The sequence below is a fragment of the Daucus carota genome, chromosome 5 (assembly GCF_001625215.2).
Source record: "Daucus carota subsp. sativus chromosome 5, DH1 v3.0, whole genome shotgun sequence".
In the NCBI taxonomy this organism is placed as follows: Eukaryota; Viridiplantae; Streptophyta; class Magnoliopsida; order Apiales; family Apiaceae; genus Daucus; species Daucus carota.
This window is the reverse complement of record NC_030385.2, coordinates 41818804-41839727: the sequence shown is the minus strand read 5'-3', so window position 1 is coordinate 41839727 and position 20924 is coordinate 41818804. Positions and strand designations below refer to the sequence as shown.

Genomic DNA, 20924 nt, shown 5'->3' with positions numbered 1-20924 from the left:
GCTTCGAATTATTCAGGAAGCAATGTCAAACAACTACGAATATCTAAATAATGTTCATTCAGGAAGAACGGACTGGAAGGTGAAGGTCCGAATTATTCGAGAGTGGAGGGGAGTAACTATAACTGGACAACCTTATAAAGGTTACAATTTGCTGCTACTCGATGCAAAGGTACACTTCAACCACAAGAAATTTTTATATTTATGTTTCAAACACTTGACACTACTAAGTTTTTATCTTTTCACACTTAGAATGTTAGGATGGAAGCTTTTGTACCACTTTTTCTTATGGAGAAGCTGCAGAAAGTGTTTATTCTCGGCAAGATGTATGCAATCTCAAATTTTCAGGTGAAGAACTACACCGAGACGGACAAATGGAGATGTGTTACGACTGATAGACAAATCCAGTTTACAAACCAAACAAGAGCAAAAGAGCTTGGCGACAATGATTATTTCATAGCAAAAAATTGTTTTGAGTTCTGCGATCTGGGTGACATTAAGAGCTTCGCAAACCAGACTAAATATTTGGCTGGTATTTAAACATACACACCACTTATGCTATTAGTTATTGCAGAACTAATTACATGTTAATATATCCAGATGTTGTGGGAGTTGTCACTAGAAGAGAGGATCTAAAGTTGGTTCACACTAAACAAGGAGTCGATAAATACCAGATAAGAATGACGATAGCTGATGGGAGGTAACTTCTGAAAACAAGATGTTTTACATTACATGTAAAAAAAATTACATATGTGTTATGTTGCAGAAATTACTTAAATATCACCCTCTGGAACAATTTGGCCGAGTGCTTTCAGTCTGACATATCTTCCTCCAAATATGAAGAACCTTTGATTGTTATTATCGCTGCGGGGAAAGTTGGTATTTTCCAGGGTATGCCCACTGTCTTTAAAATAAACATGTTTCACTAACACCCCTGTGTTCATCCTGCTTTTCTTTTGGTTTTATGCTATATAAAAGATGAATATGATATGTGCAACTTCTCACCAACGGCTTACTACATCAACTACAACCACCACATTGTTGCACAGTTACGCAAAATGTAAGGCATAGTCACTACAATTCTCTGATTATAGATTTCATGTAGTCATTCATACAAAATTTAAATAACCTCTTATCTTTTGCAGGAGTACTCAACCAGAGTTCAAGATAGAGCACAGAAGCATAGTACAAACCAAAAAAGAACCGGAGCTGAAAACTATACAACAAATCAAGACATTAGGCGAAGATTATATTGAGGTGCAGATAGTGTTAATATACACATCTAATAATGTGCACTCATATCAAATACTAAATAATGTGCACTTTCTCCCACAGGAAGAGGTAATCTGTCAAGTTCAGATAACCGCAGTTCAAGAATCAAACCCTTGGTACTATTCACAATGTACCACATGCTACAAGCAAATCGATCAAGTTGAGAGTACTTACAGATGCAGCAAATGCAACAACAGGATTGTACCATACCCAGATAAGAAGTAGGTATTACTATGACTTTTAGACACATAAGTATTAGTTACTAACACTAAATCTGTTAGGTTTGCTATCATCATCGTTGCCAAGGATGAAACCGGGGAGATCAATATTTTATTGATGGATCGACCTATTCGAAAACTATTTGGCAAGACTGTTCTTGAAATGGAGGAGGAGGTACATATCAGTTTAAACCTTCAAACATCATTCAAACAAAACATATTACCAACATTTATTTTGTTCCTACACAGGAGAAGGGTAAGTTTCCAGCTACTTTCAAGACAATGGAAAAGGGAATCTACACTATCAAGCTTGAAATAAGGGAATTTAATATTAAAGAAAAGGAGGAGATGTATATTGGCAATGACATATACCAAGGATCGTACATGGTTCCTAAAATGAAGGAAAGGAAATTCACAGTCCAGCAAGCAACAGAAATTTCACAAGCACAGGTAAAACTCCAATGTCTAAAAACTCTAACAGTTACAATAAACTAACCACTAATTTTCACTTCTGCCTTAACAGAGTTCTGGAACAAGCATTCATCTCGACAACATCTCACAACTTTAAGGGACCTGCATTCAACGACACGATGGTTCTATGTTACCCTTCCTATCTATATGTTCCCCAAGTACTTTAAAATGTGAAACATGTTCATTTTGTCATCTCAGTCGATTGTACCTCTAATCTATTATCAGTATTCCAGTAATCTATGTAACAGGCAGATATATTATATTTCCATATGGTAGCCTATAAATTTTAAAAATATATAACTCTGTCTCAAGCAATCAGAAGTTAGACAGAATCCATATTTGATAGTCTACATTAAACATAACCAATTAGTTTAAACACAGGTTTTAAAGGATGAAAGTAGTTAATACATGATATTCAGCTAGGCAACCTCATTCTTCAACACACCAACAGAGAAATGATGGAAAGAAGCTAGAGTACACTCTAGGACAATAACATCACCGGCTTGCAAACCCATGTCATCTCTAAACTGGATCCACCCATCCATAATCGTCGTACGCTTTAAGTTGCCAGGCCGTGTCCTAACCTGCAGCTTCCACGCCCTATCCCCTGAATAAACACTTATGTAATCTTTCTTGCTCCAAACATTTGTAACAGCAGCATATTGAGTCGATACATCCTATATGAAAACACAATGCAACTCATGTCATATTGCATAATTCTATTTTGCAAAGACAGTAGGAAATAGAAAAATACAAACCAAAGAGTTCGGTAAGTATCACTCCGTAACTGTATTTGTACATGTGACAAGCTTGCACATTGATCTCAATACGATGATGTACATTAATATTCTCTGAGTTCAGCCCTACGTCACAAATACAACACGGTTTATGTAATGTCAAAATTCATAAATTATACAAACTGACAACAACAAAAAATTAATAAAGTTATACCCATTGACACTGGTGTTCCAGGAAAAATAAACTCCACAAAGAGGTCATCAAAGACAGATACAGTGCTCACACCATTCTCCTCATAACTGAACAAAACCACGTTAAATTCCCTGAAATTCTCAAGGCCTACAATGGCGCAAAACTTCCTTAGGCTGTGAAATTTTTCTCTTCCATGATTATATCCACCAACTATCTTCTTCCCATTACTGAAGATGAAACTTTGATATCCAGGGAGCATGGGGAGTGCTTTCTTAAAAGAATAAGGAGGCTCCTACAATTCATGAAACATTTCGAGTACTAAAATAACAACTATTAAATCATGTGTAATTTACGAAAAGAAATAGGACACTGCTTTCTTAAATTTAAAAAACAGGACTCATTTCCATAAGGAGAACAACAGGAACAATGAATACTTACACACTCATCAAACAAGGGATCCTCATCCCTCACAATGTGAACAAATTTCAGACCGCCATTGCGCACAGAGACTGACAGAAATAAAATAACACATACCCAAAATTAAGAAATCAAACTAACAACGAAAATGCAGGACCCATTAGGATATCAAACTAACAAAATGAAAATTGAAAAGAGACTCATACCCACTCGTGGTCGCTTCTTCTGCATGTAGTGAACTATATTAGGATATTCAATTTCTCTTAGGTCTTTCCCTATTACAAAAACATTGAAATCACGAGACCCATTGAACTCAAAAAGCAGCATCTCACCCCCTTCCAAATTGAAATCGTAGAATATTGAAAAAAGCCCATAAAAAGTTCCCGTCTCTTCGTTAAAGACAACGGTTTTTTCATATCCATTACGAAATTTTAAAAAGAAAGATGGTTGAATCCTTGAGCCATATTTCCTCAGAATCTCAGTAGAAACTTTCTGTTAAAAAAAGACAAATCATAACAAAGACATATCAAACCGACGAAACTATAAAAATCAGCACATGCAAAAAACATAGGAGTAAGAACCTCACCATCTCATCCTTCTTAGTGTCATCAGCAGTAAGAAATTTCATGAATTTCTCCACAATAACCCCAGAGCACTCCATTACAGCATACAAAAAATTATATTGTTTTGAACTTCTACCTGCATGCAAACAAGAAATTGGGAGAGAAGATGATAGAGATAGAGCTCACAAATGGGGGTTATGATTCAATTTAGGTGAGGTTTAAAGAGCATTAACTCATTGACTTTAATCAATAACACTGCCCAATGCTACTTTATGCGGTAATTATTCTCTGGCCCCTTACTATGTAGGGCGGAAGTGCAGAAATATTCTAAATTCCTGTAGCCACAGTCGAATATATTGGGAAATTTAAAAAAAAATATTAACTCACAAACAATTTTTTATGAAATTAGAACATTAATCTACCAGTACCTTTTACATAATTTAATTTCAAGTAGAGGTTTACATAAATCAACAAATATCACATTAAAATATATACACAAAAGCGTTTTTCCTACATTTATTTAGATCACATTAAATTTATATAAACATATTTTTTAAGAAACATTTTACTTGCCCTTGCGGAGCGGGCACAAATACTAGTAATTATATTTTTCTTAAAGTACCTGTCTATAAAAAATTATTAAGAAAATAAGTGTCCGGAAGACTATTTTTCTCTAAATTAAAATTTTGTTGATTTGATTAAACTACCGCTTCTAATCGTGTTCCCCGAAAAGGAGTATTGCACCTCAAAACCCCTGAGAGGCGGTAAAACCCTAAAAACATGGCGGCGATTCTCCGACGTGCCCAACCATTTCTACACCAAATTGCTCGGTAATTACACATCCTCTCTCTTTTTATTTCGTAATTCTATATATAATCTCACTCTTCTTACACCGTTTACAACACACACTAAAATACAACATAGAGCTCAGAGCACGTCTTCAGTTTCAATTGTGTTACTGTGTGCGTAAAAATGTGTATGAACTTGAATGTTTTTGTTCAGGGGAAGTGCTGCGAAAAGTTTCAAGGAGCAGGGGTTTATGTCCAAGGCTTACATCTCTACCGCTACGCAGAGTTTGTCTACTGATGGTTAGGACTCTATTTTTTTCGAGTAGTTTAATTTTCGGTGTCTCGTTTTTGCGTTTTTGACTGTGTTGTGCTTGTTTTTGGTGCATACAGGGAAAGCCTCGGGCGTAGTGTTTGCGGATTATAACATTTACAAAGGGAAAGCTGCACTCTCTGCTTCTCCTAGGCTCCCGCAATTCAGTAAATTAGAAGTATGTTTTTGCTCTTTTTGTGCTTGGTTATTTATATTACTTAAACCGATTAACTCTGGGTTGTTGAAACTATTTGTTCTGATCAAATTTGTAAGTTATTTGCTGGTAAAAAAAATAATATATATATAACATAGTCTGACAAGTTAATATATGTATTATATTTATTTCCACTCGTATTTTCATTTTCAATTATGTAGATGAAACATATTTTTGTAAGTAAACTCTTAAAAAAATTGTGTGAGTTATTGTGAGTGTTTCTTACAAGTAATTTTTAATGAGAGGAGTTAAGAAAAGATTTCTGACTCCTTTCAAACTCAAGTATGAACTTGAATTTGAGAAATTTTTAACCGAGTCGAGCTCATTAATGACGGTTTAATGTGAACTTGTTGCAGTTCTCTTTTCTCTTTCTCTTTTTTTGGTGAAATGAACTTGTTAGAAGTTAATTTCATAACCAATTTAAGCACAACATGCCATGTTGGTTTTAACAAAACAATAATTTTGATTTGTTTCGATACTTTACAAATTAATTAATATTTTTCAATAATAAAACACCATAAATCCATCATAAATAAAAGCACCACTTCAATGTTTAGTTCATTACATTGATAAAAAAATAATAGGAAATCCACGCTAATAAAAATTTCAAAAAAAATCCACACAACCACCAACAAAAACCTAAAACTAGAACTTCAAACTGAAAGAAAGTAAGCTTAGCACATGACCAAGCAACTAGGACCCAAATTAACAGATCAAAATGATGAGTAATTTAATATGGGGCGAAACAGATCTGATCATTACTCATGACTCGAAGGAATAAAGATGTTGGGCGGGTAGGCAAAACCCTCACGTCCTGGTACATGCATTAGGAGCCGGAGCAAAACTAGGAGCCCGAGCAATAGAAGGGTAGTCAAAACCCTCACATCCTGGTGCAAAATTAGGAGCCGGAACAGTAACCATGATAGGAGAAACCTGATAAACAGGAGCAGCAATCGGATCTCCCATTGCTTCATCAACATGACCATTAACTATATCCAGCTTCTTCTTAAGATGGGTATGCCAGTAGTTTTTAACACCATTGTCAGTTCTACCAGGCAGGTGTGCAGCTATATCTGCCCATCTGCATATGCAACCAAATTAATTTATCATTTTCAATTTCATTAAAATGGAACATACATTTAAACAAAGAAAAACGTTGAAACCACAATTTGTAATTATTATTATATATAATAATATTTTAAAAGTAATTACATCTTTTAAAAAACTTTCTAAGATCTTATTTAATATTTTAATTAGCGATTTTCAGATTTTATATTTAAAACACATAGATTAGTAGTTTCTTCTTTTGATTGTTGGTTTAAAGGAACTGTAGAAAAGAGCTGTCCAGCGGCGATACCGGTTGCCAAGCAGAGCCTGATAATGGATAATTATTTGCTCTTCATGATGAGTAAATTTTCCTCTGTTAATGCCAGGACGAAGATGATTCATCCATCTGAATCTACAGCTCTTTCCACTCCTGTTCAATCCTGTTAAATCATACAAAAATTTGTATAAAACTGATATATAACCAGATAAACATAAAGTATGACATATAAATTAATTAAAAGAATTGTACACATATACCAGCATTTCCAGGGACAAGGCTCCAGTTGCTTGCACCATGCTCCTGAATGTAAGACACCAACATGATGTCTTCATCTGGAGTCCATCGGCTTTTAGGTAGCCTTGCCATATTCTTTTCCCTCACTGTATCCGTATTCAAGAGAGATGTAAAAGTCTTTTCTTAGCGAGCTGGTATTTATAGGGATGGCGAAGGCCTCAGTAATAAATATTTACACCAAACACCGACTTAGAATACAAAATCTGTTGTGTAAGAATTAAAGATTACAATAATTGCATATTAATTTTTACAATAGTCAACTGTATATGGATTATTATCCCTGGGCCCGAGGATATTTTTTTAACTAGCAAATCAATGTTAATTACATGCATTTATCAGTACTATTACTAATGGTCCACCACTTACTCATATCAATATCATTAAGATTTTCGGGATATTTTTGATAGATATGTATTAATTTTATAAATATATTAGAAAAATAAAATTTGATATATATTTCTTATTTTATACTCCCTCCGTCCTAAAAAGGATGACCGTTAGTCTTTTTCATGCATTTCAATGTGTTTGGTAGGGGTACTTATCAATAATATTTTTCAAACTTTTGCTTTGTATAAAAATTTAAGAACCATTTTTTTAGACAAAACAAAAAAAATTTGAAAAATAATATTTACAAGTACCTCTCCGAACACATTGAAATGCGTGAAAAAGTCGTAGGGTCATTCTTTTTGGGACGGAGGGAGTATGATTTAAGAAAAAAAATAATATTTCTTAAAAGTTAAAACGATTAACTCTGTTTGCCGAAACTGTTTGTTCGGATCATATTTATAAGTTATCTGTTGGTAAAAAAATTACAGATATATAATATAGGTTAACAAGTTATTTATTTAATATTTTTGTTTTCCACTCTAATTTTCGTCTTCAGTTATGTAGATGAAACATAATCTTTGTAAGTAATCTCTTAAAAAAATTGTGTAAGTTATTGTGAGCGTTTCTTACATGTGATCTATTAATGAGAGGAATTAAGAAAAGATTTCTGACTCCTTCCAAACTCAAGTATGAACAAATTTGAGAAATTTTTAACGAGTCGAGCTCATTAATGACAGTTTAATGTGAACTTGTTGCAGTTCTCTTTTCTCTTTCTCTTTTTTTGGTGAAATGAGCTTGTTGAAGTTAATTTCATAACCAATTTAAGCACAACATGCCATGTTGGTTTTAACAAAACAAAAATTTTGATTTGTTTTGATGGTTTTACAAATTAATTAATATTCTCAATAATAAAACACCATAAATCCATCATAAACAAGAACACCACTTCAATGTTTAGTTCATTACATTGATAAAAAAAATAATAGAAAATCCAACGCTAATAATTTTTTTAAAAAAATATCCACACAACCACCAACAAACTCGAAACTAGAACTTCGAACTGAAAGAAAGTAAGCTTAGCAAATGACCGAGCAACTAGGACCCAATTTCACAGACCAAATGATGAGTAATTTAATATGGGCCGAAAGAGATCTGATCATGACTCATGACCCGCAGAAATAAAGATGTCGGGTGGGTAGGCAAAAACCACACGTCCTGGTGCAAAACTAGGAGCCAGAGCAATGGGCAGGTACGCAAAACCCTCACGTCCTGGTCCAAAACTAGGAGCCCGAGCAATGGAAGGGTAGTCAAAACCCTCACGTCCTGGTGCAAAACTAGAAGCCGGAACAGGAGGAACCCGATAAACAAGAGCAGGAGCCGGAACAGGAAGAACCTGATAAACAAGAGCAGGCGCAGCAACTGGATTCCCTATTGGTTCATACACATGACCATTAACTATATCCAGCTTCTTCTTTAGATGGGTATGCCAGTAGTTTTTAACACCATTGTCAGTTCTACCAGTCAAGTGTGCAGCTATATTTGCCCATCTGCATATGCAACCGAATTAATTTAGCATTTTCAATTTCATTAAAATGGAACATACATTTAAACAAAGAAAAACGTTGAAACCACAATTTGTAATTATTATTATATATAATAATATTTAGAAGTAATTACATCTTTAAAAAACTTTCTAAGATCTTATTTAATATTTTAATTAGCGATTTTTCAGATTTTATATTTAAAACACATAGATTAGTAGTTTCTTCTTTTGATTGTTGGTTTAAAGGAACTGTAGAAAAGAGCTGTCCAGCGGCGATACCGGTTGCCAAGCAGAGCCTGATAGTGGATAATTATTTGCTCTTCATGATGAGTAAATTTTCCTCTGTTAATGCCAGGACGAAGATGATTCATCCATCTGAATCTACAACTCTTTCCACTCCTATTCAATCCTGTTAAATCATACAAATCATGCAAAAATTTGTATAAAACTAATATATAACCAGATAAATATAAAGCATGACATATAAATTACTTAAAAGAATTGTACACATATACCAGCATTTCCAGGGACAAGGCTCCAGTTGCTTGCACCATGCTCCTGAACGTAAGACACCAACATGATGTCTTCATCTAGAGTCCATCGGCTTTTAGGTGGCCTTGCCATATTCTTTTCCCTCACTGTATCCGTATTCAAGAGAGATGTAAAAGTCTTTTCTTAGCGAGCTGGTATTTATAGGGATGGCGAAGGCCTCGGTAATAAATATTTACACCAAACACCGACTTAGAATACAAAATCTGTTGTGTAAGAATTAAAGATTACAATAATTGCATATTAATTTTTACAATAGTCAACTGTATATGGATTATTATCCCTGGCCCCGAGGATATTTTTTTAACTAGCAAATCAATGTTAATTACATGCATTTATCTGTACTATTACTAATGGTCCACCACTTACTCATATCAATATTATTAAGATTTTCGGGATATTTTTGATAGATATGTATTAATTTTATGAATATATTAGAAAAATAAAATTTGATATATATATATTTCTTATTTTATACTCCCTCCGTCCTAAAAAGGATGACCGTTAGTCTTTTTCATGCATTTCAATGTGTTTGGTAGGGGTACTTATCAATAATATTTTTCAAACTTTTGTTTTGTATAAAAATTTAAGAACCATATTTTTAGACAAAACAAAAAAAATTTGAAAAATAATATTTACAAGTACCTCTCTGAAGACATTGAAATGCGTGAAAAAGTCGTAGGGTCATACTTTTTGGGACGGAGCGAGTATGATTTAAGAAAAAATAATATTTCTTAAAAGTTAAAACGATTATCTCTGTTTGCCGAAACTGTTTGTTCGGATCATATTCATAAGTTATCTGTTGGTAAAAAAATTACAGATATATAATATAGGTTAACAAGTTATTTATTTAATATTTTTGTTTTCCACTCTAATTTTCGTCTTCAGTTATGTAGATGAAACATAATCTTTGTAAGTAATCTCTTAAAAAAATTGTGTAAGTTATTGTGAGCGTTTCTTACATGTGATCTATTAATGAGAGGAATTAAGAAAAGATTTCTGACTCCTTCCAAACTCAAGTATGAACAAATTTGAGAAATTTTTAACGAGTCGAGCTCATTAATGACAGTTTAATGTGAACTTGTTGCAGTTCTCTTTTCTCTTTCTCTTTCTCTTTTTTTGGTGAAATGAGCTTGTTGAAGTTAATTTCATAACCAATTTAAGCACAACATGCCATGTTGGTTTTAACAAAACAAAAATTTTGATTTGTTTTGATGGTTTTACAAATTAATTAATATTCTCAATAATAAAACACCATAAATCCATCATAAACAAGAACACCACTTCAATGTTTAGTTCATTACATTGATAAAAAAATAATAGAAAATCCAATGCTAATAATTTTTTTTTAAAAATATCCACACAACCACCAACAAACTCGAAACTAGAACTTCGAACTGAAAGAAAGTAAGCTTAGCAAATGACCGAGCAACTAGGACCCAAATTCACAGACCAAATGATGAGTAATTTAATATGGGCCGAAAGAGATCTGATCATGACTCATGACCCGCAGAAATAAAGATGTTGGGTGGGTAGGCAAAAACCACACGTCCCGGTGCAAAACTAGGAGCCAGAGCAATGGGCAGGTACGCAAAACCCTCACGTCCTGGTCCAAAACTAGGAGCCCGAGCAATGGAAGGGTAGTCAAAACCCTCACGTCCTGGTGCAAAACTAGGAGCCGGAACAGGAGGAAGCCGATAAACAAGAGCAGGAGCCGGAACAGGAGGAACCTGATAAACAAGAGCAGGCGCAGCAACTGGATTCCCTATTGGTTCATCAACATGACCATTAACTATATCCAGCTTCTTCTTAAGATGGGTATGCCAGTAGTTTTTAACACCATTGTCAGTTCTACCAGTCAGGTGTGCAGCTATATCTGCCCATCTGCATATGCAACCGAATTAATTTAGCATTTTCAATTTCATTAAAATGGAACATACATGTAAATAAACAAAAACATTGAAATCAAAATCCGTAATTAATATTATATACAATAATATTTTATAAGTAATTACATCTTTTTAAAATCTTTCTAAGATCTTATTTACTATTTTAATTAGCGATTTTCAGATTTTATATTAAAAACACATAGATCATTAGTTTCTTCTTTTGATTGTTGGTTTAAAAGAACAATAGAAACGAGCTGTCTAGTGGCGATACCGGTTGCCAAGCAGAGCATGATAATGGATAATTATTTGCTCTTCATGATGAGTAAATTTTCCTCTGTTAATGCCAGGACGAAGATGATTCATCCATCTGAATCTACAACTCTTTCCACTCCTATTCAATCCTGTTAAATCATACAAATCATGCAAAAATTTGTATAAAACTAATATATAACCAGATAAATATAAAGCATGACATATAAATTACTTAAAAGAATTGTACACATATACCAGCATTTCTAGGGACAAGGCTCCAGTTGCTTGCACCATGCTCCTGAACGTAAGATACCAACACGATGTCTTCATCTGGAGTCCATCGGTCTTTCTTTGGCCTTACCATATTCTCTTCCCTCACTATATCTGTATGCAAGAGCGATGTGAAAGTCTTTTCTTAGTGAGCTGGTATTTATAGGGATGGCAAAGACCTCGGTAATAAATATTTACACCAAACAGCGACTTGGAATATAAAATTTGTTGTATAAGAATTAAAGATTACAATAATTGCATATTAATTATTTCAAGAGTCAACTGTATAGAGATTACAGTATTATCCCTGGGCCCGGGGCTATTTTTCAACTAGCAAATCAATGTTAATTACATGCAGTTATCTGTACTTTTACTAATGGTCCACCACTTGCTTATATTAATATCATTAAGATTCTCGGGATATTTTGATAGATATGTATTAATTTTGTGCGAGTCATGTTCAAGGGCGAACCATTAGAGAGAGAACCCATAGAATCCTTACCTTATTTCTAGTATTAGTCAGGGTTCTGCAGCAGAACTTCACATGCAAAAAATGTCAATATCTATTTATTTTAAAATTATTTTGGAACACATACAACGATGAAAAAAAAGAAAAAAAATGTATTTGGATCCTAAAAATCTATTTAAAATTTAGGGTTCTGCAGCAGAATTTTAGTGGTTTCATGATTCCATTTTAAGGACTGGTTCTCTCTTGAGCGCGACCCAAATTTTTGAATATATTAGAAAATTAAAATTTGACATATATTTCTTATTTTATACTCCCTCCGTCCCAAAAAGGATGACAGTTTGACTTTTTCACGCATTTCAATGTGTTCGGTAGGGGTACTTATAAATAATATTTTTCAAACTTTTTTGTTTTGTGTAAAAATATATGATCCATATTTTTTGACAAAACAAAAAAATTTGAAATGCGTGAAAAATCAAAGGGTCATTTTCTTTGGGACGGAGAGAGTATGATTTAAAAATAAATAATATGTATAAATTCTTCTTCAGTTATTTTAAAATCAAAGAAAATTATTTTAAAAGGACATTGAAAATTCTATCATTGATTTTTTTTCCAACTAATTAATCTTAATTATAATTACTAACATATGAAATTATAAAAAATTATAGGTTCTATTATATGGTTTGATAATATTTTGAATATAATATAGGATTGAAATTTTTTATTATGGAATAAAGTTTCAAAAAAATATAAAATAATATATGTTTTTAAAATGCTCTTTTGAGTTTGTTGGTACTCCCGCCTTCCCTTTTTATTTGGTCCGTCTCGACTTTTAACGGTCAAATTGACCAAACTGTCTTTAATTTTAAGTATAATTAAGAACATATGAAATAAAAAAAGTTTATATGTTCTATAATAATTTGTGTCTGGTTGTCGGCTCGGGTCTAATATTGCCAGCGCTACTCATACCCCTCATTCTTATTCTTGATTCACATTCTCACCTACCATCCAAACACCCCCAAAGTTTATTATTGGATTTGCTATTTTCTCATTATTATGGTTGTCAAAGTGTGAAGTAGAAAGTGTTGTGCAGAATTTTGATGTGTGGTTGCATAAACCCTTTATTAATATAGCGAAACAATCCTTTTATGCAAAAAATTACTATTAATATAATGTGCCATATTTGTGAAAGCATAAAATATAAGCGATTGAGTTATTACCAATTCATACAAAAGTCAGTGTCAACGAGTGGAATTTTAAAAATTTATTAGCTATGTTTGTTTGTTTGGGTTAATATGCCTCAATTTGGCCAGTTTGCTTTAATTCATACCATGTTTTGTCCTTATATTATCCCATTGACCGGAGATTTTGATCATTTTTTCGAACAACAAATTTATTTTCAGCTCAAAATAATGTACATAGTGACAAAAATAGTCGCTTGGGAATTTATCGAAGGATCATATAGGATAAAATAATAAAATGAGTGCAAAATTATATATATGCAGAGGCTTATAATACTTCTAAATAAACATATCAGTTTTTTGTGTTAATTAAATGGTGAAGTGGTTACAATTGATGAAATTGGTTCATTCCAATTTGTGTTATTGGTAGAGCTGACAAGGATCATTCAGATTGAGGACATTGTGGGGAATGGATGGAGACCTTTGTAACATGCTCCCTTTGTCCCTAAAGAAAGAGATTTAAACCCTTTTTTGTGGTCAACAAGAATATATCATATGACTTCCTATCTTCATCTCTACCATTAGTTTTGCTTCTCTCTTTCTTCTTTGTTTTTTTAATAGTGAAAGGTTGATTCTAGTTCTCAGTTTTGTGTTCATCTGTAAAATTTGCATATCGAATTGATTCACGTTATCTGTGTATATATATAGATTACGCCATCTCTTTTCATTTCTTATACTGTACAAAATTTAATTGTTGATTTTTCTTGTTCTTACAGTCTGGAAGTCTCAAAGTTGAACGTCAAGGTACTATCATGTTGTCATTTTCCCCCGCTATTGGGGAACGCAAATACGATTGGGAAAAAAAGCAGGTACATCTTGGTGTTGAGTTCATTTGTAGGTGCTGTCAATATGATTCTGGTGTGATACATGAGTATTAGAATAATATTATTTAGTAAAAGTACTTTGAAGTTTGAATCTTGAGTTTATGGGTGATTAAGTAGGAAGTGGAAGGATACCAACGGACGTACCAAAAGATGGAAAAAAGGAAAATTAATGTCCATTATCTGTTAATTCTGCAGAATACCATATATCAGTCTTATAACTTGTGGACTACCAGTCATACCTGGAAATAAGCATATAAAATGTGGGTAATGGTCTCACTGCATGCACATAATAAACCTAGTGTTAATGTCTTTCCGCAATAAAAGACAGCGGATAGTTTGCTGCAAACCTGCAACAATCACTTGCCAGGGACCCGGACCCAAAGTATGTTGATTATAAACAATACCATAATATAAACAAGTAAGGTTAATTGATTCAAAATACCTAATAAAGGGAGAAACAACTTTTACTATCAAAATCCAATAGTAGCTCTTATGGATCTCTGAAACCCCCTAATATAAAAGGGCCATTGAGGTACCAAATAAATGACCACTTGAGTCGGGGTTTTGAGCATAAACAGGAAACAAGTTTGAGCCAAAAGTAACCCGCTCTAGCCCCAGGAAAGGATGCAACTCTGAAGCCCCTTGAGCGAGTGAATGAAGCCTCAAAGAATGGTGAAGTTACAGAAACTTTTGGTCATTAGTCCTTGAGCGAATGTCGCAATCCCTTGAACAAGGACTGCTGCCACTTCCCCTTTTCTCTCAAACTTGTTAATAAAACCCAATGATATGTGCTATGCATCACATCCATTCCCCTTTTTGAGCTGAGAAAGGGGCTTAGAAAAGAGGGGCCGAGTTGAAATATGCAATTTGTAAAGTGTATTATTTAAATGCGTTGGTGTATTTTTAAGGTAGTGTGCTGTGTTCATACATAAAAATTTAGATGTGTATTCATTGAGGTAATTGTTATTTTACACCAACTATAAGAAAGATTGTAGAAGGGGGATAATAGTTTTACATGTCATCTATTGCTTCCCTACTTTTTCGGGGACGAAGTTTTGCTCCTTGTACAGAACATTTTCATTTGTTAATATTTATTTAATTCCTTTATACCTGTATTTTTTTATATTAAATTTACTTAACTGACTGTGTATAAGGCTTATAGCTCTTTGCTTTATCACCCACGGAGATCGGGTCACTGATAAGTTTGGGTCCTGACGAAGCTTGTGAGTTTTTTCATGATCCTTCAATGAAGACAAGGTACATCTGTGATAAACTGGATGTTTACTTTTCTTTAGTTATTATGCTTCTTCTATTTTCTAGTATCGTATGTTCATTTATTTTGTTAACAATTGAAATGCTTTGGCTTTGAGTTGATGTCTGCTGGACTCAAGTTAAAATAAGTCGTAAGAATTAATTTAGGTTCATTATTAGGATAAATTTTATGTAAAAGACGAAAAGACTTGACATAAATTTTTTTCTAGTTTGTCAGAAGCTACAAAGTTTTCAGTGAATTCTATAGATGTATTTTGGTGTGTTCTGCAAGTGATCGAGAATGCAAATGCAAACTAAGTAGTAAATTGCAGATTACAGGTAGAAGAGAGAGATTACAGAGAATTATGGCAGAGACTTGGAGATAAAACAGATTTTAGGGAGAGATAAAAAAATTCTTGCAGAAAAAGATAGTTTTTAGAGTGAGAAAGCAGCAAGAATCTAGAGAGAAACAAATTGGTGGAAAGCTACTTAGTTTTTCGGATAACATTCAGCATACAGAAAAAGTACATTCGGTACTAGTATTTGTAGATTCCAGCTTCCAACTTCTGTGAAATGACCTGGTTACCTCCAAACTAAATATACTGTACCATCTTATTCCTACTATAATAATCCTCACTTGTCACTATTAGCCTATTTAAATCCTAACAGTTAAGTTAATTAATACATCTGGAAATACCTCTTATAAAGTTAGGATTTGTTTAGAAAGTTATATTTGTACTATCTTCTTCTTGCAAGTTACTTTTTCAGAGATTATGTAATCCCCGCTTAGTTGTTTTTTATTCTTGGGATTTGGTTTTCATTACTTTTCTTGGTAAGTTTTCTGTGGTGTTTCAAACGAGTTCAGATGTTTCCCGTTTTATATTTCTTAAATTTCTTATTCCAAATCCTCCTGTATTGATATTTTGTATCCTCTTACTTTTATCACTTTTCTTATTTGCCGTTCCAAAAATATTATTCGCTTGATATGGATTTTATATAACTTTTAATATTACAGCAATGCTGGCCAAGTGAGGAAGACATTACAAGTAAAACCGCATGCAGATGGTAGTGGTTATTTCATATCTTTGAGTAAGTCTGAATAGTCGATTCTGTATCTGTACCTGCTTAAATCTGAAACTATACAAACTATGAGCCTGTTTGCCTGGGCGGGCCGAAAGCCATTTTCGATTTTAAGCTGAAGGGCTATTTGTGTAATAAGTCAACAACTAAGTTGAAATTAAAATAATCCAGAAACTGACTTAAAGTCAAAAGTTGGTAGGATGTACTTTTATGAACAATTTATTTTATCTTTATCAATTTTCTAATAAAAGTTAATATCATCACTTGAATAAATTATCTATTAAATTTATTTTTATTATTATATTTTTAATAACTCATAAGTCAACTATAATATAAAATTACCCAATCAGACAATTTGAGCTGCGCACTTATCTCATTAAGTCACTATAAGCCATAAGTGATTATTTCCAGTTCACCCAAACGGGCACTCTATGTAAATTCCAGATCTTTTTTACAGTGCCATATTATTTTTTTTGAAGAACGATTTGGTTATGACATTACCTAACCTTTTGTAATTGTATGATCATGTAACATCGTAACCTATTATATACTTTTAACATCAAATCAATATTCAGTGTAATTTAATTGGGATTTATGTTGTTGCAGTAGTTGCTACATGTTGTATAGCTTAATATACTTGGGTGAAGTACAAGATAACAGAAGTTTCAATATCCAATCATCATCACAAGAGATATAGCCTTATAAAGCAACTGCTAATTATATTCTCAATCTATGAATATTCGTTGCAGGTGTTGTGAACAATGTCCAGAAAATCAGCGAGCGAGTTACAGTGCCTGTTACTAAAGCTGAATTTGCAGTGATGCGTACAGCTTTCAGTGTATGATATATATCAACCTTTCTTTTATGCACTTATTCTTGGTTGTGATTTGTCGGTACTTGTTTTATGTTTTATGTTTGTCATAGTAGAGCCTGTGAACCATTAGTGTCTCTTGTTTGTCTGGAAAAAGGATATAGTAACATCTTTTGAGGAAATATCTGGTAGCTAAAACCTCAGTAAGATGTAAGTAGCTATGCTTCTCCATTTGTGATATTTGTTCATGGTAAATTTTTAAATTTAAGTAGCAGAAATTAATAATTACTTTTAAACTGAATGTATAATAGGTTCAATGGACTGCTACTTATTCATTTGGAATAGATTGCAGCTTTGTACATGTTAAGGTGAGAGAATAGTCTGGTTTAAATGATTAAGTTGTCTATTTGTTTTGTTTTATATTAGATTTTAGTTTTGTTTACGTATGGGTTTTATCCAGGGCCGGCTCAATTAAATTTGAGGCCCTAAACAGACTTGAACATGAGGCTCTAATTAAGCAGACTTGAACATGAGCCTTCTCTATATATAAAAAATATTTTTTATTTAAAATAGTATATATTTTAGATTATTATAAAATAATTATACACAAAAATTATTTATGATAAAATAATAATTAATTATCTTTATATTTTACACAAAATTTATATACCATTTTATATGTTGTTCTTTTTATTTATTATTAGGTTTATTTGTACATTAATGTAACATTTAAATTAATTAAACATTAAAAAAGTATTATAACAAAAAAAATAGAAATAATATAATTTTATAATAATGTAAAGCTTATGAAAAATAAATATTATATATTTAGATAATAAAATTTTATTATATTTAGTAAGTACTTAATACACATATGACTAAAAAAATTAAAATCATTTGATTCATTTAATTCTCATTTTTAAGTTAATCTTATTTATATTTATTAATATTTCATGTTATATATATTATTTTTTTTAAAGTACAATAACTCATATTCGTTTTAGATATTTTGTTTTTTTTTCATATTTACAAACAAAAATTTAATTATTATTATCTAAATATATATGATTTTATAAAATTTTGAGGTCCATTTTAGGGTTGGGGGCCCTAAGCGACCGCTTAGTTGGCCTTAGTGTTGAGCCGGACAAAACTTTTATCATACGTAACAACTTACAGACACATTTATTATTTCTGTTTATGTCGTATATTAAACAAGGATATCATCCATGCATCATCCTCATTTACTATAAGGTTATCCTTGGATATAGTAAATATCAATATTTTCCAAGCTCATACCACTTAGAATAGTCTAGAAGAGCTCTTTGGCATGTGGCCATTTTTCTATTATAAAACCAGTCGATTTTGCCTTCAAATCTTTTGTTTCTTGCTTATTTGTTTGTAGGACCTAATTCTTTGATATAGACATAGATTTCTTCATTATTGTTCCCAAACTTGGTTTTACTAAATTTGGTACAGTCTTGACTTTGGGGAAGTTCCTGAAAATTGTAATAGCAGTTGTGAACAAATTTTTATCTCTTGTTTAATTTTACCTTGACATAAACCAACTTCATCAAACATCTTGTTTTTTGTCATGCTCTTCTTAACACTCTCCAACTAGCAAACTTACCAACTTATGTAGATATATTACTTCAACAAAAGCATCCTCTAGAAGATTTATTCTAATTTAGGTTTATCTTGTTGTGAGATTGCTTTGTTCTTTTCCTAATTTAGTGCCTCGATGTACCATGAATTTGAGGTTCTATTTTGTCAAGCATCCTCTAGTTTCCTTGTATATCGTCAATGGTTGTGGAGAAATTTTTTGCAGGGTACTCAAAATCATATGTTTTAAAAAAAAAAATCAAGGATCTGAAGAGGAATTTGAATACAGGCAGGGTGATAAGAAAAAGTAGAAGTGGGCTCTTTTAACCCACACTCTTTCATATGGAATTGAACCTTAAATAACTTTTTAAACCAGCTTGGTTACTAGAAGTTTTGCATGCTGCGATACATATAAGACATTTATTCCAAAACAAATTAGAGTCTCCAGACATACCCCTAGGCTTTTAGTGGCTCCACTACCTATTATCATCTGGAAATAAGGTTGCGTACGCATCTCCTCCAATACGAGTATCTTTGGAACATGCATGTCTGTGTTTTTAGTCCTTTTAAAGCAGGTTCTCTTTACCGGTTTCTACATGCAAGTGTCTGCTATATTATCTCTGTATTCTCATCAAGTAATTACATGCTGTTGCAGTTTGCTTTACCTCACATTATGGGCTGGGACCGATACATCAATCAGCCCCCTAAAAGCATAGCTAATGCACCGATGGTGGATCCCCGAGTTAAGAATTTGGAATGGGACAGATGATCTGCAGTTCATATATAACATCAAGTATATATCTGTTTTCCGAAATTTGTAGTGGTTTCACTTCTGTTTCCTGTGGTAATGGTCATCTGGTACTTGTTAGCCAGAACCACCACTCTAAATCTTTATTTTGATCAGCTTTTAGTCTCTGAATATGTTGTTTGTCTATGTTATGCTATAATTATCAATGTAAAATGCTTGTAAAAAAAGACCTTGCTTAAAACGATTTTAAGTTTGGGTCACTGCTGTTTTTGACGAATCTATTTTGCTGCTATAAGTCTTATTATATGGTGTTATTAGTCTTTTTTGTTAGATGCACATTTTCTAATTGGGGTTGAGTTCTTACTATGCAAGAGAACCTGACAACGAATAACCTCGTCAAATAATTATTTTTTTGGGCACTTGCAGTTCTTAATTTGCTGCAACTAAGCCAATGGGGTTATAGTTTAATAACTTAACGGCAAATTAGTGCTGCACATTAGATCTAATCAGTAGAGTCGTACGTCAACTTTTCCGTATTGTCAAACCCCGTACTGGCCTTACCGTACTAGTCTGTTCATTAAGTTCACAGCTGTAGAGTCTGGAGAAACTAATTTAATTAGTTCACTGTCTTTGATTTCGTTATACAACTTGTTTATATTATTCCTAATCTGTACTTTGTGTACCTGGAGGTGATTAGGCACATTGTACATTTTGTATTCCAAGTTAGATTTTGGTTTCTTTAACATGCTGATGATGGCCTATGCCTCACAAATTTTTTTCCTTCATTTTTCCGCACATCGAATGTGTATATTGGAGAAGCAATTACTTTCATGTCGTGTCACGTACCTGAATTTTGGTGGATTACCGAAAAAACTTCGGTAGATATTGAAAATGGCTTTTCTAAGCAAACTCAGACCGTGTTTTAAGCTTTTAATCTCAAACTATATATCGAGAAGAGGCGATCTCATATTTCATGATCTTAAATCTTATATACCTGAAGCCACATGATGATCTACCGAGTTAAATTAAACACACACAAAATACGGAGGAATAAAAGAGAGACAAATCTTGAAATATATTGGAATTAGACTGAGTTTTGCGGGCACAAAAAGTACAGGGTGTATCTTTTTTTAGTACTTCTACTATTAAACACCTCTGTAGTCAACTTGATTCACCTTAACATGTTCGCTTCTCAACTTGATTCACCTTAAAAGCACTTGACTCATTTTATACACACTTGAATGATTATTTAAATAGAATCCCATTTGGAATA

At 32.8% G+C, this 20924-nt stretch overlaps 3 protein-coding genes across 3 annotated transcripts; 2 read left to right on the top strand and 1 right to left on the bottom strand.

The window, feature by feature from the left end:
* Window positions 1–22: 22 nt before the first annotated feature.
* LOC108221770 (uncharacterized) lies at window positions 23–1168 on the top strand. The gene is made up of 5 exons (XM_017395628.2): window positions 23–169; window positions 250–529; window positions 598–697; window positions 764–888; window positions 1143–1168. The coding sequence occupies exons 1-5, from the start codon at window positions 23–25 to the stop codon at window positions 1166–1168; spliced, it is 678 nt and encodes a 225-aa protein (XP_017251117.2).
* Window positions 1169–2377: 1209 nt separating this feature from the next.
* LOC135152893 (uncharacterized) lies at window positions 2378–3997 on the bottom strand. Its single transcript, XM_064094056.1, has 6 exons — window positions 3892–3997; window positions 3512–3797; window positions 3327–3397; window positions 2910–3180; window positions 2739–2821; window positions 2378–2635 (listed from the first exon to the last, which is right to left on the bottom strand). The coding sequence occupies exons 1-6, from the start codon at window positions 3964–3966 to the stop codon at window positions 2378–2380; spliced, it is 1044 nt and encodes a 347-aa protein (XP_063950126.1). The 5' UTR covers window positions 3967–3997.
* Window positions 3998–4532: 535 nt separating this feature from the next.
* Window positions 4533–19911, top strand: LOC108220116 (single-stranded DNA-binding protein WHY2, mitochondrial). The gene is made up of 8 exons (XM_017393793.2): window positions 4533–4698; window positions 4871–4956; window positions 5047–5144; window positions 14055–14147; window positions 15325–15419; window positions 16429–16502; window positions 17243–17331; window positions 19559–19911. The coding sequence occupies exons 1-8, from the start codon at window positions 4649–4651 to the stop codon at window positions 19670–19672; spliced, it is 699 nt and encodes a 232-aa protein (XP_017249282.1). The 5' UTR covers window positions 4533–4648; the 3' UTR covers window positions 19673–19911.
* Window positions 19912–20924: the final 1013 nt, after the last annotated feature.